Source organism: Coenobita brevimanus, chromosome 102 (genome assembly GCF_032717465.1).
Source record: "Coenobita brevimanus isolate Jiangsu-jjx chromosome 102, ASM3271746v2, whole genome shotgun sequence".
Taxonomy (NCBI): Eukaryota; Metazoa; Arthropoda; class Malacostraca; order Decapoda; family Coenobitidae; genus Coenobita; species Coenobita brevimanus.
Genome location: NC_137055.1, coordinates 36,986,203 through 37,013,079, shown reverse-complemented (window position 1 = coordinate 37,013,079; position 26,877 = coordinate 36,986,203). Strand labels below are relative to the sequence as shown.

The following is a 26,877-nucleotide window of genomic DNA, read 5'->3' as shown; positions in this document are numbered from 1 at the left end:
TTAACCTGTAACTTAAGAAAAACATAAATTATCCATACTGAAATAATGACTGAATTATCCTAATGCACTTTTACTTGCTTAAAGAAAAAAAGAAATGGAATATAGAACTTTATTCACAGTAGTGAGACAACATTTTTTGGCTATGTAGATGGTCATTGATCTGTCATGAAAAAAAAGCATTGTTTATTTATATCAGAAGAATGACACTGAAAAAAACAACCTTTCATCATCATTCCATTTTGTTCAGTATTTGTGATATGTGGGTGCATTAGAAATGTGTTGTTATTAGAGGTAGACTGCAAGATAATGAAGATTTTTAATGTGCAGAGTGTTGAGGAGAGCGTGTAGAGATTGCTGGGCAGGAAAGGATTGATCCTACTGCAGAGTCTCTTGAGTGTGTGGAAGAGTTTTGTTTTTTGGGAGACATGTCATGTGCTGGAGGTGGGGCTGGAGTTAGCTCTGTGGCTAGGGTGAGGAGTGGTTGGAGGAAGTTCAGGGAGCTGTTGCCTCTCCTGACATTGAGAGGGTTCTCCCTCCATGCTAAGGGAGCTTTATATGTGGCAAGTGTTAGGAGTGTAATGCAGTATGGTAGTGAGACCTGGGCAGTAAAGGAAGGGGATATTCCATAAGCTCAAATGTACATAAATGACATTGCTTGGATGTGTAGTGCATCCCTGAATATGCTGAAAGAGTTGAGAGGAAGGATGGGACTGGAGTGTATTTGTGTTGTATAAATGACACTACCTTCCTTTTCGCATGGAACTTTCCACTTGGAGATGAACCTGGCAGAAATCCTTCATATTTTGTCCATTAATTTTTTTTACCATTACACCAAACTCATACAGAGAAAAACCAGTATGCCTAAAGTTTAGAGCTTATAATTCTAAGTAACTTTTATAAACATATGCTGGAGAGCCAAAGTTGAGCTCCAAACTTAGGAGTATTGTGCAAGGCCCCACGTCACTCCCATGGAAGTCTGACACCTCCAGAAACTATGGTAACCATCCACCTACTTCCTCTTTGGTGGACTAACGGGTGCTATGCTTTGCCCAGGGGTGACACAGGACCTTGCAGGACAGGAATAACCAACTTCTCTGAGCTGGATACGTGCTCCAGCTGCATACCCCATATATGTAATAAGAGCAATAGCCTGTACTATTACCATGACGTTACAGAAAAATATTAAACATGGGCTAAATTTAAAGCTTCATCAAATGTATCAGGAAGACCAAGAACTGCCCACCAGTTAAGCAGTAAACTTTCAAAACGATCAAAGAGCTGCTAGAGAGGATAGACAATTTTACCAAGAAAAGTTACGAAAGGTTCAAGAAAAGAAAGAATCATACCTACAGTAGTTTATCCTTGAAACTATTCATTTTCTTTGATGCTCTTTTGTGTTAGATGAAAGAAAATGTTCATTTGATATATAGTAGTAGTAAAATTTCTTCCATCAGGACCTCTGGGGAAGGGGAAAGTGCTTTCCAAGTTTCCCATCTTGACGTAAGAAGCAATTAAAAAGGGCCTTCTCTCTCTCTCTCTCTCTCTCTCTCTCTCTCTCTCTCTCCTCATGTCCTACCTGTCTTCTTGATATTTCCTTGTCCCTTCTGGCCTTTAGTTTCCCGCATTTCTTATAGGTTAAACATGGTTTCAAGACATGAATAGTTTAAGGACCTCCCATTTACATCGGCCCTTCCTCCTTTCCAAAGTCAAGCCTTTTAACAAACTTGACCAGTCAAGCCACTTCAACGCCAAGCCACTTCATCACCAAGCCACTTCATCACCAAGCCACTTTAACGCCAAGCCTCTGCATCGCCAAGTCACTTCAACGCCAAAATCACTTAAACTCCAAGACCACCGCAACGCAAAGGCCACTTCAATGCTAAGATCTCTTCAACGCCAAGACCACTGCAACGACAACACCATTTCATGCCAATATCATTTCTACACCAAAACCACTACCTTCCTCGCTTCAGTTTCATTGCTAATCATACATCTTTGCTTTGACTTGGTACCATATGGTATTTGATACTACAGTCTAAGTAGCAATTATTCAAATCACTTTCCTCTGTCAGGAACCTGCGGCTCAGCTAGTGAGTCCAGACGTTTGGAGTGCTGCCCCCCAAACATTATTATTATTTTTACTTCATAGTCATGTTCATATGTAAATGCGTCAGGAAACTGTGAAGTATCATTTACATTCATACATGTATTCCTATGTGTGTGTGGCACGCAGTCATTGATTTAAAGAAATTCGTACTCGGTGTCTGAGCTTTGCATCAGCACCTGGCAACACTGACGGTCGGCCATCTTAGTTTTTCGTTTGTTTGTTTGCAGGAGGGGATGAGAGGAGATGTAGAGTGAAAAGAAAGGCAAATTAACCAAATAGACGTACTTTGATCTTCGAAGACAAGTCTGGAAATCTTCAAGGTTCACTGAGACCAAGTAGTGATAGGAATAGTGCAAAAACAAGGCTAGACGAGCCAGGGTCTGCATCAGAACCTTGAATAGTACTAGAAGACTGACAAGCAACCAATCAACCTTCCCTTAGTCAGGTAAAAATGCAGTGTTTTATCTAGTTAATAAGGTTATGCACATAAGTCATGGGATTACCAAGGATTTTTTTTTTTTTTTTTCATGGAACCAGCAATCAGGACAGCTTTTAATCCATTACAACTGTGGTAGCTACCGTAATTGTTAATGTCCACCGTCAAATTTGGACGTGTGTTTTCAAAGATTAGGACCTCCAGATATCGGAAAGTCAGTGAGTTTGTTAGGGGCCTTTCTACAGTTTAAGCAGCAGAAATACCTATTCACTTCTTCAGTGGTTTTCCATATTTTTAAAAATAATTTTTGTGATGGTAAATGTTTACTGCTGATTTTCTTTTCCTGTTTATGTCTGCCTATTCCGATCCACTCTTTCTTAAGCGTAGTGGCAGACATTATAAAAACTCAGGTAAACCGAAATTTATTATTATAGCTGTACTACTCTTAAAAACCTTACCAAACAACAACTTAAAGCCATATCCTAACTTAACCTATCCAAACACAAAGCAGTAGTTTACCACCATAAAAAAATAATTTTAAAAAAGCAGTCTGTACATTTAACTCCCATTTGTTAAATTTTGAGCAAATATCACGTTACGTCCCATTTTCCTACATAAGTTATATCCTAGGGAAGTGTGGGATAGCTCTGTGGCTTGAAGATATTCACCATATGCTGTGTTTAATGCAAATATTTTTAAAATGATACGGTGGTGAGTGACGTTTAGAAAAAAAAAAAAAATCAACACCCTGACTACGAAAAGCAGCCTCTGGTTATCATAAGTGATCACTTGTAACACGTGTGTGATCCGTTTAGCGCTGCAGCTGCTAAATCATGGCACTAGCGTCCTATAAGTTGATGTAGCTTACTTTCATCACATAATCTATTAATGAGCAAGAAAAAAAAATGCGCAGTGATTGTAGATCAGATTTGTCCTCCCGTAGTTTACGGATTAGTAAGCAAACCGTGCTGTATATGAGTTACGGTATACTGTGTCCTTTGGTTTCCGATGTGGAGGGTTGAAAACACTCACCTGGCTAACACAGCCACCTGTAGTAGCCTGTGCTGTAAAACACGGATCGTCCTTTAAGCCAGTGACATCTTTTTCCATTTTGTTCGTTCTACCTCCAGATGATTTTATTCGGCGTAGGGAGACCTCTTGTAGTGAATGGGTAAAGAAATGATCAAACCTCCATCCGAAATGTCTTCCCTGAGCATAATAAAAGTGTCTGGAGATAGGATGACTAGCATGTTAACTACCGGTACGTGATCAGGGTGAAAGGCATAAACTTCCAATGGAGTTGCCTGACGTGTGCACCCACATCGTGGCCAGATGCTAAAGTATTCTTTACCGTATATTCATTAAATAGGCTATATCACACTGTGGAGTGCAAGGAAACGGAATCAACAGTTTCAACACGACCATTACCCAGTAACTATACTTATATCATAGTGGTAATGAAGGTAACGGATAGAAACACAATTAATTTATTCATATTTACTTGCGAAATAGAAAGAAAAGCGTGTACAGTGGTTCCAAAAGAGTTGCAAAGGCAGAGGTATGAACTGAGTTGCTGTTTGATATCTTCTTAGGCAAATGGTTGTTGCTCTTTGGCATATTTAAAAAAAAAATTTGTTTCATTATTACTCATTGATAACCTTGCTGAATCCTCCAGTTTCTGCCTTTTGTTGTTGTTGTTGTTGTCTTTCAGTGTTACCATGATTTATTAACAGTTTACCACAATCGTTTCTTTAGGTTTTTCATTATGCCTTTTTAATCCAGTCATGGATGGATGGATGAATGGATTGTTCATTCGTAGTTCCACTTGTTGAATTATGTTTTTCATTGTTGTTCTTGGCTTCAGCGAGGGTCATGATGGAGTAGGAGAGTGGAATTTACTTTGAAAAGAGATGTTGACTATCAAGTTATATTCCACTGTGAGGTAGGAAAGGGGAAAGAAGTGGTGCGAGATGCGTGTCTGGAAATGGAAAGATGGTGCATACGTGGCCAGTGATTGTTGAAGGTACAGAGTAGGGGATAGGGAGATGGGAGGAGGGGTCAGGGAGAAAGGAGAGTAATGAGGAAACTAAAAACCGGGCAGGAAAAGAGGGAGTAGAAAGATGAGCAAGCAGAGAGAGAGGGACCGCAATATCGATGGTTCAGGAGGTTTGTTCACTCTTTCCTCCGGTATATTTTGCACAGCGGACAGGACAGGAGACCACTGAGGTGTAATATGCAAAATAAATCGCTAAGGAATAGGTGTTAAGTAACCTCCAGTGCCAACGCAAATACGGATTTTAGAGGGAGGGAAGCGAGTAGGAAGTTTCGTGTCTGTATTCATGTTCTTCTCCCTTGCCCATCAGCCCCTTGGTGGTGATTAGGGAGCAGTGGGAGCTGGGTGATTGGAGGGAGGTCGTTAGTTGCCATTGACGCATTCGGTAAGGCCCGCCAGCTGTTTGGGAGAGAGGGAAGGGGGTTAAAAAGATGATGAGTAATGGGTTAAAAAGATAATGGGGAGGGAAAGGGGTTTAAAAGGTAATGGAGAGGGAAGGGGGTTATAAAGGTAATTGGGAGGGAAAGGGGTTTAAAAGGTAATGGAGAGGGAAGGGGGTTATAAAGGTAATTGGGAAGGAAAGGGGATAAAAAGATAATGGGGAGTGAAAGGGTTAAAAAGATAATAGGGAGGGAAAGGGGTGAAAAAGATAATGGGGAGGAAAGGGGTGAAAAAGATAATGGGGAGAGAAGGGGATGAAAAAATAATGGGGAGGGAAGGGGGTGAAAATAAAAAAGATAATGGGCAGGGAAGGGGGTGAAAAAGATAATGGGCAGGGAAGGGGTGAAAAAGATAATGGGAAACGAAGGGGTGAAAAAGATAATGGGCAGGGAAGGGGGGTAAAAAGATAATGGAGAGGGTAGGGGGTTAAAAAGAAAATGGGGAGGGAAATGGTTAAAAAGATAATGGGGAGGGAAAGGGGGTTAAAACGATAATGGGGAGGGAAAGGATTTAAAAGAGAATGGGGAGGGAAGGGGAGTTAAAAGATAATAGGAAGGAATAATTGGCCATGAAGGAAATTCTCTTTGATATGAAACAGCATGGAAAGGGTTCAGGACTTCAGGCACGTCACTTAGTAAAGAAAACATTTAGGCACGTAACTCAATAAGGAAAACAGGCAAGAAACTCAATAACAAAAACATATAGGCCCAAAACAAAGGAAACAGGCACGAAACTCAATATGGATAACGTATAGGCACGAAACTCAACAAAGAAAACATTTAGGCATGAAATCCAATCAGCAAAACGTTTAGGCACGGAACTCAATAAGGATATCATCACAAAACTCAGTAAAACAGTTAGACACGTTACCTTGCCGTCCTTCTCCAACAGACATTTCATCATGGGCACCAACTGCTCCTGGGTCATGCCTATTTCTTCCCTAATTGATGTCGCATTGTCACACAACGCACGTAGTTCTGGGGGCAAGTGGGATCAAAATAGGTTAGCGTCTTGCTTGGCTTGAACTCATTAGAAAGACATGTTTTTGTGTGGCCTGTGTGTGTGTGTGTATGTGTGTGTGTGTGTGTGTGTGTGTGTGTGTGTGTGTGTGCGCGTGTGTGTGTGTGTCCTGATCCTTCGTCCTATCAGTCCCCTACCCTGGTCTGTCTGCATCCACCCTCCTGCCTCTTCTATCCTTATACATCTTTCATATTATTTTCAACGGGGGGGGGGGTGGAATACTTCCCCAGTATCTGTGCTTGTCATAAGAGGCGACTAAAAGGGGCCTTTTTGTCTCCAGTCTTTCTCTCCTTATTATCCTCTTCTACTCATCTGCCCTACCTCTGCTCTTGATATTTCCGTGTTTCTTCCGGCCCTTATTTTCCCTCAACTCCTACAGTGCCATATAGCCATGTTATGCCTTGGTACTAATTCTTCATTATTCCTTCCTTCCTTCGTATTATTCCGCCCTTTTCCAATACTGTCTTTATCCTTTATTGCTCTTATTCTGTCATAATCATTCTGTCAGCACTCCCCCCCATTCTGTTTTTATCATTCCTCTCTTCTATTTTTTTATCTTCCCACTTTCTCTATCCTTATCCCTCCTCCCTCTTCTCCCGGTCGAGATCTTACCATCCATCCTCCCCCTCCCCTGTCCTTTCACTCCTGCCCTATCCTAATCCCTTGTCCTGTGCCATCTCCTTCCCATCCCATCTATCCTTCCTCCCTCCTCTCCGAGTGGAGTTTTTACCATGTGTCCTATTCCAGCCCAGTCCTTTCCGACCCTGTTCTAATCCTTCGTCTTATCTTTCCTCCTTCCCTTTCTACACTTATCCATCCTTCTCCTATCCCTGTTGAATCTTTGCTATCCATCCTATCCCAGCCATGTCGCTCTGCTCTCCCATCCTTCCTGTTCAACCCTTATCCATTTCTCATCACAGTCTAATCCTTACCTTTCATCTTATCCCAACCATGTCCCTCTGCTCTTCTATCCTTCCCGTTCTACCCTTACCCATCCTCCTCCTATCCTTCCTGTTCTGTTCTGAGTCACCCTCCTCCTGTCCTTCCCGTTCTACCCATATCCATCCTCCTCCTATCCCAGTCGTGTTCTTACCTTCCAAGGTGGTGGGTGGGTCAGGGAACTTCGAGGCGTCAATGTTGGTGAAGCCCAGCTCGGAGGCACACTCCTGCAGGTGGGTCTTCATCTCCGTCATCTTCTCCGCCACCTTGTCCAGTGGGCTCCCCCCTAACTCTGGCCGCGATGGCCTCTCCGGCTTCAGGCTTCGGTGACATTGGCGGATCCTTTCTACGCACGTCGAGGTGTCTTCCTGGTTGGTGCATACTTCGATGGCTGAGGAGGTCAATGAGGTTGAGTGATTTGGGGTTTAATTTGGGTGGTTTGGGGTTTAGTTTGGGTGATTTAGGATTTCGTTTGGGTGATTTGGGTTTAGTTTGGGTGATTCGGGGTTTAGTTTGGGTGATATACAAATTACCATAGACACAGAGATACACAAATTACACGTACAGGACAGCCAACACTATACTCACTTATATTTTGAATGACCTCCCTCATAAGCTCCCTGTCAAGTCCAGGGATACACCTTCCTCTTCCTCCCCCCCCGCGCCCTCTCCATTGTGGGTGGGCCTCCGTCAGCACTCCCACCATCAGCACGACCAGAAGGACACAAGCCGCGGTTCTCATTATGCCGGGGGGGATTCTGTGTGAGTGAAGAGGGGGCTGTGAGGTGGGGTTGTAGTGAGAGAGAGAGGATATCAGCAAGAAAATAACAGTGACAAGGTACATAAAACTTAATGAGAGAGAGAGAGAGAGAGAGAGAGAGAACACCAGTACAACGTAGAGTTTTCATAGTTATGGGGATCATCAGTCGGGGGAAAAAAGGGATGAGGAAGAAGAGCTATGTGCAGCTGAGATGAGGGAGAGAGGTGAGGTAAAGTGGGAAGCGAGATGAGTGTGAGAGATAAGGTGAAGGGAGTGATGACGTGAGAGTGTGTTGGTGAGAGGTCTTGTGAAGTGTGTTGGTCAGAAGTGAGTAAAGAAGTGTGTGTACATTAGCCATTGTTGAGAGGTGAAGTGAAGGGAATATTGAAGTGTGTTGATGAAAAGATGAGGGGAGTGGTGAAGGGTGTGTGTGTTGGTGAGTGGTGTTGTGAAGCGAGTGTTGGTCAGAAGTGAGATGAAGTGAATGATGAAGTGTGTGTATTTGTGAGAGGTGAGGTGAAAGACAGGATATGTGTGTGTTGGTGAGAGATGAGGTGAAAGGAGTTAGGGAGTGAGTGTGTGTTGGTGAGACGTGAGAGGTGAGGTTAGAGTCGACTATGGGCTCTTCCAGTTTCAAGTTGGACATGCTAACCAATACCCTATTATTTCCTCTTGTGGGAGAGGTGAGGGCTTACCTGTAGTGGACGGCACAGGTAAGGCGAGTGAGGCCGAATGTGGACAGCTTCGATCTTATATACCCCATGCCACCGGAAGAGAGAGAGAGAGAGGGGGAGGGGGGCGAATGAGAGGAGAGGGGTGTTAAGGAAGGGGATGAGAGGAGGGGTTGAGCGAGGGCAGAGATAGAGGGAAGGAAGGGAGGGAGAGAAGGGGAATTGGGAAGGGGAGGGGAGGGAGGGAGACCAATGAGGGGGTGTTAAGAGGAAGGTGACAAATGGGGAGGTAGTTCCGGCCTGTGGATAATGCTAGGGCCCCCCAAAAAAAACTTTTATCTTCTCCTCCCATTGCCCTCCCCCCTCTCCCCCTTCCCTGCCCGTCCACTCCCCTCCCCAAATCCCCTCGCTCAACCACCCCTCTTTTCTCGCTTGTCATTTCCTCCACCATCAATCCCTATCTGTCATAGCATTGTATTCATAATTTTCTCTCTCTCTCTCTCTCTCTCTCTCTCTCTCATATTTTCCTTTTTCATTTTTTCATAGCATAGATTTGACAGTTTTCCCTGCGTCCAAACAGTCCTCTTTCTTTCTAATACAAATCATCTATACTGAATACATGCCGGGGTTTTGTCAATGAGAACTGGTGTGTTGGTGTTATTATTATTATTATTTTTTTTTTCATCATCATCATCATTATTATTACTTTCGGAAGATCAGTAAAGTTGGTTTTAGCGAAATTCGGATATCAAACCGTTTCCTGCCCCTGCCTGAGATAGAACTCGCGAACTTTCCAACAACAGACAGGTTTTCTTACTATCCCTGCAGCTATAGAACAGTTACAACCAGGCCATTGCGAATATGAACGTGAAGAAATACGACAATATAGATATACTCTTTTTACTCTCTGCCAAAAATTGCCTTCTCTCCATCTTGAACTCTGCCTAAAATTGCCTTCTCTCCGTCTTGAACTCTGCCTAAAGTTGCCGTCTCTCCATCTTAAACTCTGCCTAAAATTGCCATCTCTCCATCTTGAACTCTGCCTAAAATTGCCATCTCTCCATCTTGAACTGCCTAAAATTGCCATCTCTCCATCTTGAACTCTGACTAAAATTGCAATCTCTCAATCTTGAACGCTTAATTGTAACAGTAGATTAACACCAGAATATGATGCTAGTCTCGATGAAGTAATGTGGAAAGGATATAGAGCCGCAGTATTGTCTTTATTTTGGAATGGATGTAGAGCCGTGGGGATAGCCTTTTTCTGGAAGGGATGTAGTGCCGTAGTTTTTATTATTATTATTATTATTATTGAGCAATGGGAAAAAACTGTAAAAGGGCAAAAATCTGGCCCAAGTTTATGTGAAAGGACTATACGAAAGACTAACTAGCGAGAGCAGTTAAGTATGGCCATGAAAAAGTACCGGTAAGTCCAGTTTAAATGACTTCTAGCGATAATTTAATCTTTATCGTCAAAACTGGCTGTGATTTTTTTTATTGATTTAATCATTTTACTTATTTATTTTTGGTTTAATATTTCGATTGATTTGAAGCGGAATGAATCGTTATCCTGTACCGATTATTAAGTGTGCTGCGTCTGGTCATTAAGTCCTTCCTCTTGTTAAATATTCAAGATACTTCACGAGTTATAGCATCAGTTTTCAGTGTGCGCTAAGGTGTGTGTTTTCCTGAATGTGATACATTTGGTGATGATATACGGTACTGCAGTTGTTATATGTTCTAAACTTCTAATGCCGGCACTTCACACACCAGGAGCGCGATAATTGTCCTGTTTTCGTATAACGTCCCATGAAACAAGAAACTGATGATGATGATGATGATGATGATATTATATTATTATTATTATTATTATTATTATTATATTATTTGCTATTACGGTAATTAATATTATTAATAACAAGAAGCTGTGCCAAGGCACAACATACCCGTCCTCAGCAGTCATTTTAGTGCTGACGTATAAACACAACAGGATATCTAGTCAGGGATGTCACATATCAGATTTGGAGTAAGTCGGGTGAAAAGTGACGATTTTATGCCCATTTGAAATTTTAGGCCCGACCCACGTGACATTGACCCCCCTACCGCTAACTGGGGGTGACCCCCCTGATGTAATGAGACATGTTATAGGATGCAGACTTGAAAAATGCACCTTTAGGTTTTGGTTTTATGTTGATATGAATTTGAAAGGAGTTCTGGCGAGAAAAAGTTTTTTTTTTTTTTTTTTTTTTTTTTTTTTTTTTTTGCGCCTACAGCCTGGGCCTTGGCCCAATTTGGCCTACAATTTAATCAGGTGATGAGAAGGTCATAGCCCATCATTCCTGTAATTTTAGTCAAAATCGCACCGACAGACAAACCGAGTGAAAATACCCATCCACGAGCCCCTCCGGGGCGGGGACGGGTAATAATAATAATAATAATAATATTAATATTAATAATAATCACCGATTTGGGGGTAACACCAAGAGACACAGCTACACTTCTTCCAACTCGATGCACGCGGATCCTTCCAAGCAAAACTCCAGACAGCGACTCTGTCACTTCCTTCACCCCCCAAAATATTTCGTGACGAGCGATCAACTTGTTCCGGCCATGAGTTTCAAGCCTTCTCTTTGGCGTCCTCCACCACGGTTTGGCTGTCACTCTGTGTGTAGAATCAACGTGAAGGAAATACACCAACTGGTTATATAACTGGAGATGGTGTCCACAATTTAGGACGTACCAGGTCTTCAGTCGTAGGTTGGGAACGAGGGTTGGACATGAATAATTTTCTAAAGCAGCCTGTGTGTGTGTGTGTGTGTGTGTGTGTGTGTGTGTGTGTGTGTGTGTGTGTGTGTGTGTGTGTGTGTGTGTGCACGCGCGCGCGTAAAGGATGAGTCAAAAGCCAGCAAACAAGGAAAAGACACGTCAGAGGATAACCTGAGCGTGACGTCATCCTGTTCAAAACATAGCCAGTCATCATGACCTTGCAGGGGTATTGGTCCTTAGCTGGCACAGGCGTCAAGAATTTTCTCCTTGATGGGTAGCCTTCAGGAGGGAGTTGTAGCATTGACAAGCACCGCATCGGTATATACCTTACTGGATCATACATCCTGAAACACTGGATGAGGAGCATTAAGCGTTGTTTTAGTACAGTAGCTACATTTTTTGTATCGTATCAGTATTCCTGTATTTTCTCTTTTGTTACTTATTATTACACAACCCAAAGTTTTATCAACGCATCTTGTATTCTGTATACTATATCAGTACTGCTGTTTTGTGTTACTCATTACAACGTGAATTTTTAGCCACGGGCTCGTATTCTTTTCATCTGCAGATCTTTTTTTTTTTAGTACGATAACTAAGTAGCAAGGTCGTGGCAGACTTAGGAGTTGTGTCGGTAGCCATATGCAGGTGTCAGTCGCATTTAGATCCCCCTGAAATAGAAGAATCGGAATCCATTCATTAAGTTGTAGAGCAGCTTGTGACGGCCAGAAAAGCGTACTTTAATCAGTGTGCATAGATAGATAGATAGGTAGATAGATAGATAGATAGATAGATAGACAGACATATAGATGAGTTAGGTAGGTAGGCAGATAGGTAGACATGTAAACAGATATGATAAATGGTATATTCATAAACTCTCATAGGTGACACCACACGTCCTTCGGTGAGGCCAGTGTCGAACTACAGAACCATTTTTTTCTTTTTTAGGGGGGTCACTTAAGCATGGTAAGTAGCATGATTTTTTTTTTTTTTAGAATGCTAAATGAATATTAAAGGTGAAAAACTGCCGCACCAGCTGCTGCTGGTGCTCATTGCTTTTTTGCAAGTCTTTATTATGCTGCTGCAGGTTATTATTGTTATTATTTTTATTATTATTATTATTATTATTATTAATATTATTGGGTGGGATAACATGTGCCCCGAATCCTCCCCCCCCCTTGAATCCACCATTATCAAAGTTAAGTTACGAAGTTAGGATAGTCACTGTGGATCCTTATTGATCCACTCAGTATGGCTTGACGGAATCTGTCGTTGCAACCAAGTAACTAACACTTCATTCCGGTAACGCATTTATTATTATTATTATTATTATTATTATTATTATTATTTTTATTATTATTGTTGTTGTTGTTGTTCTTGTTTCTATTACCACCATTACTACTTCTACTACTCTGCTGCTACTACTACTACTACTACTATTGTGATGATGATGATTTTTTTTTAAATCTGTGGTCAAATCTCTCGTAATGAAGGGGTTAATGAAGGCCATACAGTCCTCCAGCTCGTAGTGTCTCACCTGAGTCAAATGAAGTCGTTTTAAATTAGCAATGAATAAACAGAAAAAATATAAAAATAAGTGAATAAAATACATCGTCGAATTGAAGAGACTGCTTTGTGTGTGTGTGTGTGTGTGTGTGTGTGTGTGTGTGTGTGTGTGTGTGTGTGTGTGTGTGTGTGTGTGGTATAGGAGAAACGCAACACATTAAAATAGTTCTTGCTCGTCTCGCTCGCACGTATCATGTCTGACGTCATGGGTGGCCTAGGTTGCTTCATGTCCAGAATGTGGGTTGCAGCCAAAAATAAACAAATAAGAATAGTAATAGTACTTATAGTAGTAGTAGTAGTAGTAGTAATAATAATAATAATAGTAGTAGTAATGGTAATAATAATAATAATAATAGTAATAATGATAAAAGTGGTAAGAACTTTTATTATAACCTCTTCCATTGCATGACGGATACAATTTCGTTCTTGCCACCTGCAGACGATTTTGTTCAGCTTTTGGGGGATTTTTCGAAGGTAGATGTAGCGTTCATTAATCCCTTCATTGCTCCAGGTGTGTCCTTAGTTGAAGAAAATCGTCTGAGGTATGATGAATAAAATAGAAAACAATCGGACTGAAGAGGTTGAGATGAGATTACCGCCTTTTAACGTGATTGATTCATTAACTGTTTCTTTTTCTTCCTCTCTCTTCTCTCCTCTTCCTTCCTTCTCTCCTTTCCTCTCCTTCCTTCCTTTGTCTCTTCCCCTTCTTTCCTTTGCCCCCTCTCTACCCTTTCTCCTCCTTCCTTCCTCTGCCATCCCTTCCCCTTCCTCATCATTCTTCCTCCCTCCCCTCCAACCTCTCTTCGTCTTTCCCCATCATTCTTACTTAATTCTTCCTCTCTCCTTTCCCCTTCCTCATCACTCTTCCAATCTGCCTCCATCCCCTCCCCATCTTTCCCCATCCCTCCTTCCCCATCTCATCGCTTTCCTTCCCCACCCCCTCCCCCTCCATCCTCCCCTATAATTTATCACCTCATTTATCTCCAACTTCCTCCCGTTACATAAACCCCAACATATAACTGCCCCTCCCTGTTTCCTTCTGTCTTTTTCCTCCCTACCCTCTCTTCTCCCCTTCCTTCCCTTTCTTCCTCCCTTCCTTCCCTCTCTTCTTCCTTTCCTCCTCTCTTGTCTCTTCCCAATCCTTCCTTTACCTTCTCTACCCTTATTTTTCCTTCTCCTTCCTTCCTTAACTCTCTGCTTCCTTACTGTTTTTCCTCCCTTCCCTCAACCACCCATCATTTTCCCCTCATTCGTCACCTTTGTCTCTTTACATAACACATAACCCCCTCTTTCCATCCTCCCTTCACCTTTCTTGTCTCACCTCCTCTTACGTAACCACCTCTCCCTTCTGTCTTTCCTTCCTTCCTTCCTTCGTTCATCCATTTATATATTTATTTATTTATTCATTCATTCATTCATTCATTCCTCTTACACAACTTCCTCCTTATACAACATTGCATAACAAATGGGTGAGTTAGCACCTGAGAGCACACACACAGGTAACAATACATCAGGTGACGCTGCCACAACTTGACAGGATGCTGGGACTGGTGCCGTCACGCTAACGCACTGGGATATATTCTTGTTGTTGTGCCAGGTTCATTTTCCTCTTCACTCTACCATACCACAAAATTACCATCTCTCCCTCGTTACCTGGGTTGTAGCAATAGATTAACACTAGAATATGATGCTAATCACGAAGCAGTGCAGTTGAAAGGATGTAGAGCAGTAGTGTTACCGGTAGCTTCATTTGCCATCTTTCCATCTTGAATGCGGAGTTGTAGCAGTAGATTAACACTGGAATATGATGTTAGTCACGAGGCAGCACAAGAGAAAGGATGTGGAGTCGTAGCATTAGATTCTTTTGCCATCTAAATTCTTTCCATCTTGAATGTTTGTAGCAGTACTTTAACACTAGAATATGATGCTCGTCACGTTTTTGCTGAGCGCCTTTGTACACAACTTGGAAGAACGTTAGCTCTGTGAGTGGAATGCAAACGTTTACACATACTGTACAGACAATCATATGCACAACGTAAACTGAGGAGAACGTTAGCTATGTGAGTGAAGACAAACTTTTCTATATACAGGCGGTTTTATGAACAACCTAAGCGTAGGAGAACGTTTGCTGCATGAGTCAAGACAAACGTTTATGCAGGCAGTCTTGTATACAACTTGAGAGAATTTTAGCTGCATGAGTGAAGACAGACGTTTGTAAAGCCAATCTTTAATTAAACGTAAGCGTAAGAGAGTTCATAAATACTGCCCTAAAGGAATTCCCTCAAACGCGGATACGGAAAGCTAACACACAATAAAGTACAACACAATCCAGTTCAATCCAGTGCAATGCAGTGTAGTACAATAAAATACGACACACACACGACACATAATCAACACCCACAATGTCAGCACAAGGCCAGTGGTCAGACAATACACAATACAACCACGTCATATCCAGGGTCACAAATGCTTGCATGGATTCTCATTCCTTCGTCCATTCTTCCTCACTGTTTCAATACTCACTTGTTTTACACACACACACACACACACACACACACACACACACACACACACACACACACACACACACACACACACACACACACACACGCCTGTTGTTTAGGTGTTCTGGATGCAACTGGTTTTGCGTTCTGGACACGGTAGCAAAATATTTATAAAATTCTTGGAAACTTAGTTACTACGTAAAACCTGGAAGATACAACACACACACACACACACACACACACACACACACACACACACACACACACATTGATGCCAAAGACAAAAAATATGTACCAACCAGTAAGTGTCCTCTTTTGGGTATATCCCCTTTACGGAAGTCGCTACAACACAAACCAACCAAGAGAAGAAGCAAGGTTTTGTAGTGGTAATACGACAGAATAACATTAACTTTATTAACTCTGAAAAAATAAAAATAAAAAACATCAGAATTCGTGAAGCCTGTTTTCGTAGCATTTAATAGCTGTGACTTGTTCTGAGAAAGTGGCCATGTATGTTGTTCAAAAAAATAATAATAATAATAGTAACAGTCCAAAGAAAGCTGATTAAAGAGAGTCATATAAGATCCATTAACTTCGAAATTTCTGGAGATACTGCTTTTAAAAGACTGGAGGTCACAGGCAGTGGGAATTAAAGAGGGGGGTGCATTATGGAAAGCAAAAATGCAGACTCTAGTGTCTGGGTCCGTCCACGAAATAGCGAGAAGGTTGTCTTGCATTCTCACGTCATCTGACACATTTTCTGTGTATCATATTTGCACTGTGCGCTAAGTTTGAGCTTCCCGGGATAATCATTCTCTCTCTCTTTCTCTCTCTCTCTCTCTCTCTCTCTCTCTCTCTCATGCGTTCTTACCTTTTTTTTGTTTTGTTTACCCTTTCTTTCCGTGTGATCTTTTTCATGTCCATTATTAACTCTTCTTTTTTTCTCATATTCTTTCTCCTCTCAACATTCTGAAACATTCTCGTAAGCACTCACATCCCCACATCCACCCACGATCTTGACTTACCATCGTAGCTGTTGTGTGTGTGTGTGTGTGTGTGTGTGTGTGTGTGTGTGTGTGTGTGTGTGTGTGTGTGTGTGTGTGTGTGCTTACCTAATTGTTTTTACCTGATTGTATCTTAACAGGAATGAGTCAGTCTCGTACGGTCTCGTTTAATAAATCACTTTTATCACACATCCTTATCACCTCTCTCTCTTTCTTTTTTTTTTTTTTTCTTTTTTTTTTTCAGTGTCCTCTTGCTGATGCGTCCCCATAGGTTATATACTCATTTGTATCTATTTTCTCTTTCCCTGAGACGCATTTGTATAACATAATCTTCTTTTCCATCTCTCCTGTAGAGTTGGTAGACTCAATTTTTCTAGTCTTAAGTAGCTTAAATCCCTTAAGCTTGGTACCCATCTTGTAGCAGCCCTTTGTACTTTTTCAGTCTTGTGTATGTGTTTTCTAGATGAGGATTCCAGACTACTGATGCATACTCCAGGGTTGGTCTGATAACTGATGTTATCTTTCTCAGCATGTCTTCACTCATATATGTGAATGCTATTCTCTTATTAACAAGCAGTGTATACATGTTACGTACCTTCTTACTGATGTGGTCAGCCGGAGATAGTCTGTTACTGATAATCACTCCTAGATCCTTCTTTCCTTCTGATAAGTGTAGGATTGAACTTCCCAACTTATAATCCCAGTCTGGTCTTTTTTTCTATCTATCTATCTATCTATTGCCAGACGCCTCAATCCCGTTTGGGGTGGCCACAAACAAATCGCCTCCAAGTCGCCCTGTCCCCCGCCATTTCACTGCCCTGCTCCCAACTCACACCCCCCTCTCTCATATACCTCTCCACCCCATCCCTCCATCTCATCCTCGGCCTCCCCCTCCCTCTTCCCCCCTCCACCACACTCACATACACTCTCTTCGTCAGTCTTTCACCCTCCATCCTCTCCACATGGCCAAACCACCTCAGTAGGATTGAACATCCCAACTTATAATCCCAGTCTGGTCTTTTTTTTTCACTTTTATCAAATTTAATAACATGACACTTGTTCACATTGAAATCCATTAACTACCGGTATTTATTGCTCCACTCATGAAGTTTATTTCTTCTTGTAGCTTTCTGCAAGAGTCTATTAATAATTTTCCTTTGTATTTTTGCATCATCAGGAAACATATTTAGATAGCTTCCATTTCCAGTGTTACTGTCTGTGTCATTTATTTATACTAAAAACATAATTGGTGCCAGCACTGAGCCCTGTGGAACTCCGCTAGTCACTTCCCTCCATGATGAGTAATTACCCCTTAGTACTGTTCTCATTTCCCTTATTCCGAAAAAATCTTGCATCCAAAAGTACAGGTTTCCTTGGATTCCTCCTTGATGGTAGTTTCCATAAAAGTCTCTGTTGCGGTACTCTGTCAGATGCTTTCTTGAAATCTAGATAGATACTGTCCACCCATCCTTCCCTTTTCTGTAATATATCAGCATCTCATAATAGCTTAATAAATTAGTAACACATGGTTTTCCCTTTCTAAAACCAAACTGCCTTTTTGTTACCATATCGTGTTCTTCTAGATGGTTTACCCATACTTTTCTTGTCAGCTTTTCAAGTATCTTACAGCACTGGTCAGTGATACTGGTCGATGGTTGAGTGGATTCTGTCCGTTCCCTTTCTTGAATAGGGGAACAATGTTTGCTTTCTTCCAAATGTCAGTTAGTTTACCTTGACGTAAGGATTCCTTGAATATTAAATATATTGGTCTACATAACTCTTTTGCATATTCATGTAGCACCCAGCCAGAAATTTCGTCAGGACCATATGCTTTTCCTTTGTCTAATTTACTTAACTCTTTTTGTCCCTTGAGATTCTGTTTTTTATTTTCTTCTTCTGTGCCACTGATCACTGTAGATTTTTTAATCTCTACAGCTTCCCTGACTAGTGTTGGGTTGTTTTTTAAATACTGTATATTGGTCTACTTAACTCCTGTGCACATTCATGTAGCACCCAGTCTGAAATTTCGTCTGGTCCATTTGCTTTTCCTTTGTCTAATTTACTTAACTCTTCCTGTACTATTTCTGATATTTGTATATATGGTAGTATGTATGGGCATGCATGTTCAGTATCATCTCTCAAAATTATTTTCTTCTGTTAAAACTGATTGGAAGTTTTTATTTAGTGCCTCACAGATATCTTCCTCCTGTAATTCACCGGGTCGGTCAGGATCACTTGATGGTCGTGATCGTCAGCTTTTACCCTCCCGGAAGGGAGCTGAGAGCTCATATAGTCCGATCTAAGGGCAAGGCTGTGACCTTCACACACGCACACACCCGTCGCCTTGCTCAAGGGGGACAGTAACCACCCACTTCGTCAGTGAAACTTTTCGCAACCTGAGCGAGGCGCGAAATCCCGTCCACCAGTTGGCAAGCGAGAGCGTTACCACTGCACCAGCGAGCGGTGTGTGTGTGTGTGTGTGTGTGTGTGTGTGTGTGTGTACTTTTCCCGTATCTGTGTTCTCCTCTCTCTCTTCTTTAGTCTTCTTGCTTTCTCGCTGTATTTGCCTATTTACATCCTTTTTTTCAGCTCACATGAGAGATTTAGTTGAGGGTGCCATTGAAATCATTCGTTTTCTTGTATACTTTTTCTCCTGTGTGATTAAAGAAAATGCACGATTAACATTATAGGCCTGGGATTTCTTTTTAATATTCATCTCTCATATAGAGCTTCGGATAGACTTTTCATACTAGAGGGATTTAACATGTTCCTATTAAACCCCATCAGTACGAGAGAACTTTCCTGAAACTGAATAAAATCGTCTGATGGCAAAAAAAAAAAAAAAAAAAGGACGATCCGGGTTCAGCCACACGAGTTTTGCCTGTCTTCCCTTGTCTAGATTTCTTCCTCAGCCTATTTCACAGACCTCACTGGCAGAAAAAGATAATACTACGGCTCTGCATCCTTTCCATAGCACTTCTTCGTGACTTGCCATGTTCTAGTGTTAATCTCTCACTGCAACTAAACATTCAAGAAGAGATATCAGTTTTAGGCCAAGTTAGAGTACAAAGAGTATAGCAACATTACATCTCGTTGTTTTGGGAGCTCGTGGCTAGGCTTGTCAGTCTTATCAGATTTGTTTTTACAGGATATTGTGTGTAATTCACCGGGTCAGTCAGGATCACTTGATGGTCGTGATCGTCAGCTTTTACCCTCCCGGAAGGGAGCTGAGAGCTCATATAGTCCGATCTAAGGGCAAGGCTGTGACCTTCACACACGCACACACCCGTCCCCTTGCTCCAGGGGGACAGTAACCACCCACTTCGTCAGTGAAACTTTTCGCAACCTGAGCGAGGCGCGAACTCCCGTCCACCAGTTGGCAAGCGGGAACGTTACCACTGCACCAGTGTGTGTGTGTGTGTGTGTGTGTGTGTGGAAACAGATAGAACTTGGACTAATGCATAGTTTGGTATACTTCTCTAAGAGTGCTAATGGAGGGTAACTGATACACTGACCATTTTATGTACCCTATGTGTAGTCATGCTTGAGAGAATATCACAGGAGTTGCTGGAAATTGGTTGTCATTCTGTGTCATTTTTTATTCTTTGCTTTTGTTGTTACTATTTATTGATTGCCTTTCCTTTGTTCTGTTTCATTTTTTTTATTATTTTAGCGTTACAGGTATTCTTATCACTGAAGATTATAATTTGTCAGAGTGAAGATTTTTTTTCTTTTATGTCATTGCTTTTTGGTAATCTTTTAAATCTTCACCTTCTTAGTCCTTTTTTTTTTTTTTTTTTTTTTTTTTTTTTACAAATACTTATACTTTGTGGCCTTCCTCCGTCTTGCTTCTCTTGCCTTTATACTGTATATTTTCAAGTACTTATGGATGGATCAGTGGATTATACATTCACACCAACTCGTGGATTTTTTTACCTTTTTATTTATTTTATTTATTGATGTTCTTAAATGTCATAGTGGGGGAGGAATGGGGACAGGAGAGATGCGAGATGCGCGTTTGGGAGTAGTGGAAGGTACGCGTGGCTTCCTTACATCTCTTTCTGAGCGATTTGTTTTGCTTATTATACCTGAACAGTCTCCTCTGTGCTATTTACCTGGCTTTTATGTCGATATACTTTGGATCTGCGACATACAGAAGAATACTGAGGTAAAGGTTCAGAATAAATCGGTGAGTTAAGTGTACCACGAATCCTACAATACCACTTAGAATTCAGCCATAAGTGTTTATTGTAGGTACAGGGAGTAGGGAATAAGGAGAGGAAGATGGGTCATGGAGAAAGAAGAGAGCAGTGTGTGTGTGTGTGTGTGTGTGTGTGTGTGTGTGTGTGTGTTTTAATTAGCGTTATCCCGTACTGTTTGCTGCGTTTCAGGTCATGTAATTGTTCGTATTGTTAAAGGATTTAGGACGCGTTATGGATGCTACTGGGTTACATCATCGGTTTTCGCGTGTACAAAAGTAGCAGTGGTAGTAGTAGTGGTGGTGGTAGTAGTAGTAGTAATAGTAGTAGTAACCCCAGACTTTATTGAACTGTACATCCTGAAACCTAACGAAGAACATTGAATGCTGCATTACAGACCTATTGTGTGTCCTATAACAGTACATTTTTATGGCATTTATCATTGTGTCACTAACCTGGATTTTCCATAATAGTTCCTGTGTTTTCATCAGACGGAACTGCACCACAACTGTACCGGAAACTTAGTGAGCCTTATAGGTTCGTCTTCTCATCGATTAAAGAAGCTTCCGTAACACCCATTCCTTAGCGACTTATTTTTGGATATGGGTGGTTAATATCGTTTTGTACGTTACTTTCCGCTTTCTCATCACTTATGGAAACTCCCTAACACCTCATCTTTAGCGATTTATTTTTGGAGAAGTTAATATCTCTGTACGTTATTTTTCCGTGTTCTCATCGTTTAAGAAGCTCCCTAACGCCTCTCCCTGAGCGATATATTTTTTGAGTATGGGTGTTTATTTATTTATTTATTTTTTTTTTTTTTTGTACGTAATTCTTTATTCTTATCAGTTAAACGTGCTCCCTAACACCTCTTGCATAACGATTTATTTTGGGAATGTGGTGGTTAATATCTTTGTTTTTTTTTGTTTTTTTTCCGTAAATCGCATCGGTTACGGAAGTTCCCAAATACCTCCTGCGTAGCGATTTTTTTTCATATGGGTGGTTAATATCTCTCTGCATGTTATTTTGCCGTATTCACATCGGTTAAAGAAGCTCGCAAACACCTTTTTATTAGCTGTTTATTTTTGGATGTGGGTGGTTAATATCCTTTTGTACCGGCACGTTATTTATGCAGGGTATGGCGATATTAGAGTGATTTTTGTAGCACGGAGGACAGTTAGGTGTAATAAGCCAAATAAGTTGCTTAGGAAAAGGTGTTAGGGAACTTCCTTAACTGACGAGAATAAAGGCTTTAGCTATGAGGCTGGAATAAATTGCCATGGTTACTAGTCAGATCAGCTCCATGGATCGTATTTTCATCAGGTTATCCTTTTTTTGTTTTTCGTCTCCTTGGTTACTAGTCAGATTAACGCCCGGGATTGTATTTTCGTCAGGTTAGAGAAGTTTTAATCTCCTTGGTTACTAGTCAGATTAACGCCCGGGATTGTATTTTCGTCAGGTTAGAGAAGTTTTAATCTCCTTGGTTACTAGTCAGATTAACGCCCGGGATTGCATTTTCGTCAGGTTAGAGAAGTTTTAATCTCCTTGGTTACTAGTCAAATTAACGCCCTGCATTGTATTTTCATCAGGTTATTGGAGTTTCGGTCTCCATGGTTACTAGTCAGATTAACGCCCTGGATTGTATTTTCGTCATTATAGCTTTATTTCATCTTTATTTTCGATTTATTTTCCATACTTCACTACTTTTATTCAGGGTGGTTCATAAGGTATATAACATCCCTTCCACTCCGGCGATTTTTCGTGTGTTGCGGGGACGACTCAGCGTTATCAGTGTCTGTCTCGAATCATTTGTTCATTTCTTACTCCCACGCCCACACCAGCAGATTGAGCCGTCCTTTTGCCATACAAGATACTCATAACGCGAAGTGTGTATATATTGGAGCGTTATTTGTATTCTTTCTCTCTCTCTCTCTCTCTCTCTCTCTCTCTCTCTCTCTCTCTCTCTCTCTCTCACACACACACACACACACACACACACACACACACACACACACACACACACACACACACACACACACAAACACCTTACATAACCTAACACACCGCACCCTCTTATATAACCTTGCAACCAGTGAGCGTTTACACGTGAGACGGCAATGACATGCAATGATCAGGTGAGTCAGCAGGAATAGGACAGGATGCTCGTGTAGGGCCCTTCGCGCCTCTCTCTCTCTCTCTCTCTCTCACACACACACACACACACACACACACACACACACACACACACACACCTTACATAACCTAACGCACCCCACCCCCTTACATAACCTTGCAACCAGTGAGCGTTTACACGTGAGATAGCAATCACGGATATAGATCAGGTGAGTCGGCAGGAATAGGACAGGATGCTCGTGTAGGGCCCTTCGCGCGGACGCACAGTCGTATTTTTGCCGACTTAAGGTTCATCAACACTTCTTCCTTACTAGCACACAATGGATGAGTCGGTAGAGATAGCATACTGCCCCAATGGGTGCAGGTTCGAATCCCGGCTGTGGCAGGGATCGGTGTAAAGAATCTGAATTTCGTTAGACTTTACTGATCTACCCAAAGACCCGCTGAATTATCGTAAAAACACCCCCACTACTTCCAGTGCATCAGTTCTTTATGAGTGCCTTAGTAGTCAGTATAGACGGTGGGTGTTAGACCCGAAGTGGTGATGATGTCGCTGTATGGTAGGTAGGAGGACTGCTGGGCCTCAGGGATCAGGGTGTGAAGTCTGTGCCAGAGTGGTGGTCATTTTAGGCCAAGCTAGAGTAACAGTATAGTGCAGTAGTGTGCCGTATGTAATACTTAGTTTATCCATATGTTAATGCGATATTTGTTGAGAGAGAGAGAGAGAGAGACAGACAGACAGACAGAGAGAGAAGGGGGGGGGAGAGACAAACGAAGTGAGGACCCTATAATTAACAGTGATGACTAGAGAGGGGGGGGGAGGGGGACAAACGAAGCCAGAACCCTGTATTTAACGCTGATGACTAGCACATTGCATCACAAACTAGCGCTCCAGCCAGTGTACCCCTTCAGTCGGATTACCCATTTTTAGGTAAGTTCTTGCTAATTCTACACAGTGTTATTCTACTTTGGAAAGGCTGTCATTTTGAAAGGGGTGGTAGCCATAGGAGTAGTAGTAGTATGTCCTGTTAAGTAATTTCCGTTTCACTATGGCAAACTCCATATTTCATTTAGCTACTGAATTTTCGAACGTTCACCAAAATAAATCCCGCAGTGGTGGGTCAAGATAAATAGTAATAAATGTTTTCAAAATACATAGAACGCAGTGGAGGGATGGTTGGTGGGGTGAAGAGGAAGGGAGGAAAGGGGGGTAAAGGAATTTCTGCTGGCCTTTTTTGGAGGGAGGGATGGAGGAGAGCAGGAACAAAGGATGGAGGGGAATGAGGGACGGAGGAGGGGGGAAAGAGATGGATGGATGGAGGGGAGAAGGAGGAGCAAGGTGGGCAGGAGGAAAGGGGGGATAGACGAAAGAAGGTGAGGGACGGAGAGGAGAGGAAATTGGGGGACGGGGAGGAGGGGTGGAGGGGAGGAGGAAGGGGGGGGACGGAGAGGAGAGGAAATTGGGGGACGGGAGGAGGAGGAGGGAAGAGATAGGGGGACGGAGAAGAGGGGGTTTGGAGGAAAGTACTTCTTCCATTAGACTGAGATTCAAATTAATTTCATACATATACACCTGTTATTCATAAATATGTACGTATTCGTTTTCCAAAAGAGAGAAGGCACAGGCAGTCATTACCCTACAGGAGGGTAATTTATAGAGCAATGGAAAAATACACATACCAATACTTTCATAAACACATACCCCCGTACATAAATCCGTACAAATTAGTATATATACTGATGGAAAATACGAAAACTTCATAATGGAGCAGAGGGACGGAAGAAGAGGGTAGGGGGTGATGGTTGGAGGGAGGGAAGGGGGAACCTGGAGGGAGGGAGGGGGTGGGGGCAAGGTACTACCGCACTTGCTCATTTCGAGTTGACTGGTGCTGGTGAGAGGGTGCATGCGGCATTTGGTAAGCTTAATTTCCTTTTCCGCCCATTTAATATTCTTTATTCTCTTTAATTCGACTTCTTGGATGATGTCAAGCACTCTTAGAGAATTGACATTCTGTGAAGTTAGTGTGTATTTTGTTAAACTATATTTGGAATATTTTAACCGGTAGGGTTGTTTGGAGTTTCCGCAAGGCCATTGTTCCACAAGGTTGTTTGTTAACCTTTTTATTTTCTGGAGCTTTATTTCACGTACCTCAAAGGTAGGATAAGACAATAGTATGGTCCTTCGTGCTTTTCAATGCACTTTTTCGTGACTAGCAGCATATTTTGCGGTAATCCAGTGCTATAGCTAGACATCCAAGATGACGATGGTGGTAGCAGCAGGCTAAGTTGAAGCGTAGGTTATTGAAATTAAGCATTTAATTTAATTTTCGCCAGAGTTTTGTATTCAGGACAGTTTGAAACTGGGGTTTCCCTAACGATTTTTAATCGCATAAAGTGGTCTAGTAGTAGGAAGCATAAAGTGGACTTGGCATTGAACGGATTTTCCATTAAATCTAAATTTCATTTAGGTTTTCAGCTTTAATTTACATGGGTTTTCGTACCACTTTACTGGGTTAATCTATAAATAAGAATTTTGATAGTTTTATGTATATATTGCATATTTGTTAATTTTTCTCTTTGCTTTTCAGTGCATAGATATTTGTTTACCAAGAAGACGGGTGTTTGAAGTGACCAAGAAGACGGGTGGTTGGGTTGGATTCAAGTGACCAAGAAGACAGGTGGTTGGGTTGGATTCAAGTGACCAAGAAGACGGGTGGTTGGATTCAAGCGACCGAGAAGACAGGTGGTTGGATTCAAGCAACCAAGTGGTGGTTGGATTCAAGCGACAAAGAGGTGGTTGGATTCAAGCGACAAAGAGGTGGGTGGTTGGATTCAAGTGACCAAGAAGACAGGTGGTTGGATTCGTGACCAAGAAGACGGGTGGTTGGATTCAAGCATCCAAGAAGACGGGTGGTTGGATTCAAGCATCCAAGAAGACGGGTGGTTGGAGTCAAGCGACTAAGAAGACGGGTGGTTGGATTCAAGCGACTAAGAAGACGGGTGGTTGGATTCAAGCGACCAAGAAAACGGATGGTTGGATTCAAGCAATGAAGGCATTTCAGATAAGTATTAGGGTTTTTTACTTGACCTTTCAGCACGACTGACTAGTAGATGGAGACGGAAGGGTTCTGACTAACAACCAAGGAGACTGGAGGGTCCTAAAAAGCAACCAAGGACTCATTCGTCAGATATATCCTTTAGTAATTATTTAGAGACTGGCAAGTTTGACTAGTAACTAGGGACTAATTTCCTGTTAACATAGTATATTATTGAAGATAGTATCCCTGATAAAGATGTAAAAATTGCTATAGTAACCAAGGAGACATTCTTACCATTTCTCTAGTGACATGCATACCTAAGCCTGTTTAAAAAATCACACTAGCAAGTGTGCAGAGGTAAGTTTTCTACATGGCCTTCGATTTAAATGCTTAATAGACGGAATAAGTAGATGAGTGAGAATAGTTTTTAGGGTCAAACTATAGTATCGGTCCCACAGAAAACTCGAACTTTGGTGAAGGGAAAGCATCCAGCAGAACACCGGGTACACGTTCAAAAATTGTGCCCATGTGCAGAATGTCTAATCTCAAAGAAAGTTTTTTTTTTTCTCTCTCTCCCAGATAACTGCTGTCCTGTACTGTACTAATTCTTTAAAAGCCAGGAATGGTTAATTTTGAGTGCTTCCTCCATGAAAATTCCAGCCTTTAGACTAATGTATTTTATTCAGCTTGGGAGAATTCAAACTGGTTAGGTTAGTACCCTTCACAACAAATAATCGCTGTATAAATCATCATAGTAGCAAGGTTTGTATTGTTGTCGGTTAAGCTCCCTAACAGTTTTGTTAGTAATTTTTATTTAGTGTTATATAAATTCTTCCAGTAGTCATAATTTGCATAACCATCAAAAGAATATAAACCAGCCATATAAAAAGGGTAAGGAAAAGGTGTTAGGGAGCTTCCTTACCAGACAAGACTGAAAATGTTACGGGATTAAAAGGTTTAAGAAACATTTAGTGTGCTTTAAATGGCATGTTCAGTTTGCAGCCATGAACAGGGAAGTTACATTGTTAGTATAGATGCAATGACTATCAAAGTTAAAAATCATACTACATGTGTAGGGTTTTTCTAAGTTCTTGCAACTGAATTAATTAGTTCTGGCACATGTTTTACGTACAGTCCGTAGAAAAAGCTGTCCCATTTCATTCAGTGTAGGGAATCCATAACACACAGCATCATTGATCCTTAAGAGGAATATGCTTACTTATCAAAACTTAAGAATTTCTAG

At 41.6% G+C, this 26,877-nt stretch overlaps 1 protein-coding gene across 1 annotated transcript; it reads right to left on the bottom strand.

Annotated features, from left to right (window-relative positions):
• Positions 1-4,029: 4,029 nt before the first annotated feature.
• Positions 4,030-8,461, bottom strand: LOC145415308 (uncharacterized). The gene is made up of 5 exons (XM_080284580.1): positions 8,452-8,461; positions 7,585-7,754; positions 7,151-7,387; positions 5,908-6,014; positions 4,030-4,995 (listed from the first exon to the last, which is right to left on the bottom strand). Exons 2-5 carry the CDS (start codon positions 7,736-7,738, stop codon positions 4,960-4,962), a joined length of 534 nt encoding a protein of 177 aa, XP_080140706.1. The 5' UTR covers positions 7,739-7,754; positions 8,452-8,461; the 3' UTR covers positions 4,030-4,959.
• Positions 8,462-26,877: the final 18,416 nt, after the last annotated feature.